This window comes from Enoplosus armatus, chromosome 15 (genome assembly GCF_043641665.1).
Source record: "Enoplosus armatus isolate fEnoArm2 chromosome 15, fEnoArm2.hap1, whole genome shotgun sequence".
In the NCBI taxonomy this organism is placed as follows: Eukaryota; Metazoa; Chordata; class Actinopteri; order Centrarchiformes; family Enoplosidae; genus Enoplosus; species Enoplosus armatus.
Genome location: NC_092194.1, coordinates 384,188 through 390,091, shown reverse-complemented (window position 1 = coordinate 390,091; position 5,904 = coordinate 384,188). Strand labels below are relative to the sequence as shown.

The window sequence follows — 5,904 nt, the reverse complement described above, 5'->3', positions numbered from 1 at the left end:
CAATATGTGGACAGGGGGAGTCGGGAATCAAACCACCAACCCGCTCTACCCTGCTCTACTTCCTGTGTGACAGTGCGAAGCACCGCTTTCTAACAGTTTGGTTAGATTCCACCCTGGATGCAAATGGGATTGTTGGCTACTGACACCTGGGTGCTAATAGCATCTGCCTCTATTCATTATAAGTAGCTACTGAAAAACTAATTATTTCTGTGGCACATTCCAGCTTCCATACACTACTGCTTCATCATACAAAAAGGTGTATGGTGTATCAAAATGGTGTTCGAGTATTTACACTGATGGTACCTGCAGCATTTGTGTCATCTTTTGTAGGATGTATGTCTTGCGTTCATCCAACCAAACCTCAGCCCTTACAGGTTTATATTTCACATGGCAGGTTGGTGCAGTGCAGTGACTCTGGAATCTCAGCTGTTCCCATTAATGTCCCAGCTGACACAGTCAAACTGCGTTTAGAGAAGACCTTGATCTCCAGAGTGCCCCGGGCAGCCTTCTACAACCTATCAGAGCTGCGGTTCCTGTGGCTGACCTACAACTCCATCACATCCATCCACCCCAGCAGCTTTGTCAACCTGAAGGCCCTGCGAGAGTTGCGTCTGGATGGAAACCTCCTGACATCCTTCCCCTGGGAGGGTCTCAGAGACATGCCCCGCCTCCAGACTCTGGGTCTCCACAATAACCGTCTGTCCAGCCTTCCTGCCCATGCTTCTCTCTTTCTCCCTAACATCACCTACCTCGACCTGTCGAGCAACAGGTGTGTCCAGATCCCACAGAACCATGTAGCATGTTTATGTAGAGAGATACAGAGTTGTCGTAATATTCAATAGATATGTTGAACTTTTCTCCTCCCTTGTCTCGTCTCGTCTCTTCAGGTTGACTATATTACCTGCTGAGCTGCTGGACCTTTGGTTTCCTCTCCCAGGACAGCAGGGAGGACCAGTTCAAAGAAGAATTTTGGGTACAGTATTTTTTGGAGCAATAGAGACACATATTCTATTGCTGTCTAAAGCAGCTATGCTTGATTTGGATCAGCAAAGACGTGAAGATGCCCGATGTGTGAATAACTTTCAGACAAATAGAGCTTAACTCAACTAGGGCCATGATGTTAAAGTTGCTTATAGAGTTAATTGGTTTACCTATACATTTTAGCTATGGTTAGCAGTCTGTTTCTTTGTTTGTTGTTTTACTGTAATGTTTGCAACCTCATACCACATATACTATACATGTATGTACTACATACTGCACACTGAATGAAGGCTCCACAACGCGCCCTGAGCGTTTCATTTCAACATAGACAACTGAAACTGAACTGGCCGAGCAGATACGCCTTTATAAGCACCTCTACAACCCTTCCATGAGAGACCACAGGGACAGCCAAATGATTCTGAACTCATGGAGAGAGACTGCCACCGCATTTGATAGATAAAAACATTTCTTCCTCAGCAACAGCAAGCTCTAGTGCAGAGTGCAGTGTGCGCAGCCATGTTGGTTTATGCCAATCTTCCAGAAACATCTCATTCTTTTGTACGACCCCTGTGCAATCTTGAAGCTCGCGCAACATCTACAGAGGCCTGCGTCACGGTGTCTTGCACAAACATAAACAAGGCTTGAGTTTGCTGTCACCACGACCCGGCACCGCATAAGCAGAGGAAAATGGATGGATAAATTAATTAACACTCTGCCAAACCTCCAAATTTTTGAGAAACCTCTTGTTACCAGATCAATTTTACTGTATAATCAATAACTATAACTAACTACAAACCACATATCCTATTCACAGTGTCACTCTATACAGCAGTACCAATTACAGTTAACACTCTCCAGGGGTCTGTTAGACAGGATGATCAGTGCCCTGACTTAATGCCCTTTTTGTTTGCACGTTTCTTTGATCCAGTTGGAAAAACTCAACTCTCCAAAACACCTCAATGCGCTCACAAAATAAGTATTCATTCTTTTCTTTAGGCTCTGATATATCCAACTTCAAAGAAGGGTTTTCCACCCAATCTATGACACATATCATGTCATGACATGACAATGATGCAAACAAGTCAAATTGTCCTTGATACCCAGGGCTCCATGACAACCCCTGGTTGTGTGACTGCCAGATCTCCATGGTGATGTCCTTGTCCATGTCCCTGGGGAGTCCTGTAGTTCTCATGGACCAGTTGCTGATATGCAGCAGATCTCTGGGTCAGTCAGGGATGCTGTTGAGCCAGGCTGAGCTGTCCCGCTGCATGAGGCCTTCAGTCCAGCCTGCAGCCACCAGAGTCATCTCTCCACTGGGCAGCAATGTAATCCTCCGCTGTGATGCCACCGGCTATCCAACACCAACCCTGACCTGGATCAAAACCTCAGCCTACACTGGTAAGCAATCCAGGGTCACTCTCAGGTGATGAAGTGATGTTACTAACATCTGAGCAGCTGTCATGTTGTGATTTGATTCTCTGTACAGATTGTTGCCGAGAAGACATCTTTGAGAACTCTGAGCAGCTACCCAGGAATTTGGAGAGTTGTAAGTGGTGCTATCTTGTCTCTTTTAAGATGAATTTCTTACGATGGGAAGTGAAGGCAATGGGGATTGGACCCAAACACAGACGGAGGAGGCAGTAAGATTACTTTGATGATTTATTGGTGAGATGAGCTTACCTGCAGGTACAGGTACAGGTAGGCAGACAGGCAGGCGGGTAAACAGGCAGACAAGCACAGGTAGACAAGTGGTGACAGAAACTCCAACAGCAAAAACTCAAGGGAAGACAGCAACAAAGCAACTGGAATGAACTGGCACTGGAACAAAGGACATAGACCAGTATGAGTGGCTGATGAGTGGAGTGAGAACAGGTGAGCCTGTGAACAAGCAAAAGGTCAGGGACTGGTAGAGAGGGTGTGGCTGCAGGAAGGGACTGAGAAGCAAACTGTGACAGAATTATTATAGCATACAAGGAATTCCATATTTGTAAGAAAAAGATGACTGACCACTTTGGAACTCTACAGTTACTGGCCCTCCTGACTCCTTATTATATTCAATTGGCAGATTATATCTTGTATAAGGCCATTTATGCACCTAAATATTGTTCTTATGAATGAGGGCTTTATGAAATTGTCAAAACAGCAAATTATATTTTTGGAGAATTATGCCATTTCATTGGTATCCATTACCTTTACAGGTTGTTAGCATAATGACTTTCTAGGCTTGATTACTGATTGGGAGGCCTAGCCCCAGATGATCACACAGTAGTAGTAGCATTTAATAAAATCATGACATGCATATCCATTTGAGCTGCTTTGAGAGATATGCTGGTAAACCATTGGTATGATTCAGTGTTAAGCTGTTACCCTGCAGCCACTGGAAGACGTTGAGTTTCTGCTGTTACATAAATGATTGTGTCATCTGCATACATTGACACCCAATCTATTTACAGCTTTCAGGTAGATTGTTTATATACAGTATAAGCAAAGGAACAAAGGGCCCAATATTGAGCCTTGTGGTACACCCAATTTGCAATTTAGAAGTGACGATTTCACACAGTTTATTCTAATTTTAACACATTGCTGTCTACATTCCAAGTATGATCTAAACCAGCTTAAAACTTGTTGAGAAAAAATAAGTTGTGCTAATTTATTTAATTCTATTTTTTTTTACCTATTTAAGTACTTCATAGTTCACAGAATCAAATGCTTTTAGAAAATCTGCAAATACTGCTCCCACTACTTTACCTTCTTTACCTTCATTCCTCTGATTTTTTCTACTGTTTCTGTGAAATAACATTCAGCCATTTCTGTTGATTAATTTGATCAAAATACAAATTATTTGGGTCTAGAAGTTTTTACTTTATTGATTACTTGTTTACATGTGTGTTGCAAGTAGATGCACAATGCCCACTGGGAAAGTACAGCCAGTTGTTAGTTCTGGAGACCTAACCGTCAGTAATGCATGAAATAAAGCAAAAATGTTTCTTTGGGTCTTGGCTTGGGTCCAAGTTTCAAATTGGGAGTACCACATTTATTTAGTTGGGTCTGGTCTCAAAGACTGCTTGTGTAAAACTTGAAGCTATAGCTAAGATTGATCACCTTCTATGTTCCAGTTATGCAGGAATCTCCTCGAGTGGGGGTTCGCTGGTCAATAATCAGCATGAATGGGTTATCATACAAGGATGCTGGTGAATATCGCTGCCAAGCACGGAACATGGCAGGAATATCTGAAGCCCCAATTAAACTGAAGGTGGTGGGAGTCACAAGAATATCCCGTCTTCCAAAGAAGTCCCAAAAGACTCCATCCAAATCATCATCAAAATACAGGAAGCCAAACCAGACTACAGCAACTATCAACACCTCCTCAGTGAAGGAGAATCAGATACTCAAAAACGTCACACCACCTTCCATTAACAAGACCCAGAGTGCTCCTAATCTTGTGTCTAAAGTGTTCCCTGTAGACAAAAGGCGCAAAATGAACTGACGAGATGCAAAGAAATAGACCCAGACATCCATCAAGTCTACACCTGAGTCCCCAGAAAACCCTACAACTGCTCTGTTATCAGAAACACTTGTATGAGATACACTGAAGTTGGTCAGGGTCAGTGACTTGGCTGACTTCAACAAGGGGATGGGATAGCATTTGTGAATCTCTAGTTTCACTGTTCCAGGCTTTTTCAGGTCATTCAGTTTGTTGATGAACTATCCTGTAAATTTGACTTGTTTAATAAAATGTGTCAAGCAGAAACTTAGATGTAACACCTGTGATATATTTTTCTGAAAGGATGTTTTGAAACCTGGAGTTTGGGCTTACAGTAGAGGTCTCAAGTTACCGCCCTGTGGGTCAGATCCAGCCCACAAGATAAGGCCCTTATCTAGCAGGTTGAAAAATCAGATAATAAAATTGGGTATTTATTTCTCATTTAACATTTAGCAAATAAACACTTCAGCTAGGACCACCAGATCTCTTATTTACACCTGACACCAAAAAGTCTCTTTCATGAAGCCATAAACCGTATAAGACATGAACCAGGCCTGGGGTCAATATTCATTCTTCCACTGTAGTCTGAAAGTTGAAGCCTTGGGTCGCAAGGACATAGACATTTACATAATTACAGCCCCCAGCGACAGAGGGAGAAACTGTGTCCACTAATTTAGCTTCCATATAAGCAGTGTGAGAAAATAGAGCAAGGAGAAAGCTGTTCTCCAGGAATTGTCTCAATGACACTCAATGACCAGTAGGTGGCACCAGTAGAGCCAATGTTAGCTCACTGTGACACTGTCACTGGACTTTTTAACGAGTATACTGTACATACTATATATAGTTGTTTTTGAAAAATGAACAAACTCAAAGTGGCATTGAGTACTACAGAAAAGCATGACAATACATATATAAGTACATACATTTTTTTGTTTAAACCTAATAAACAGGCCTTTTTGTCCCACAGCCTCAAGCCCTCTCTACCACCCTCCAGATACATTGCCATCTGTTAGAGCCTCTGAGTGCAAACTTTATCTTCTCAAGGTTCATAAACATTGTCAGGTCTTTAAGCCAGTGGGATGCCTCTGGTAGGGCTGGTTAATACAGTTCTTCTTGCCAATTATGATGCTGCAAATGCTATAATTTCACTCTAACACTCAGTGGTTACAGTTGATCATTGACTGGGACCCCAGAGATAGCTGTCCAAATGTTTGGCCTCAAATTTCTGCCCGTGGCTTTGGAGAGATGTTCAAAAATATTTTGTAAAAAGTATAAAAAACTATGTAGTTTGTCAAGACTAAAAATACATTATGTCAGATAACCCTCCAAAAAACATCACTTCAAACCAGATCAAACAAGTGACCATTGTATGTCTGTGTTCCACTGGCAGATACCACTTATGTCCAGGTGGATTTACACAGAGCAGTACATTCAATTCA

The 5,904-nt window shown here is 42.3% G+C and overlaps 1 protein-coding gene across 1 annotated transcript; it reads left to right on the top strand.

Moving 5' to 3' along the window:
* The first annotated feature begins 335 nt into the window (after positions 1-335).
* lrit3b (leucine-rich repeat, immunoglobulin-like and transmembrane domains 3b) lies at positions 336-4,468 on the top strand. Its single transcript, XM_070920663.1, has 4 exons — positions 336-769; positions 888-973; positions 2,086-2,369; positions 4,070-4,468. The coding sequence occupies exons 1-4, from the start codon at positions 336-338 to the stop codon at positions 4,466-4,468; spliced, it is 1,203 nt and encodes a 400-aa protein (XP_070776764.1).
* Positions 4,469-5,904: the final 1,436 nt, after the last annotated feature.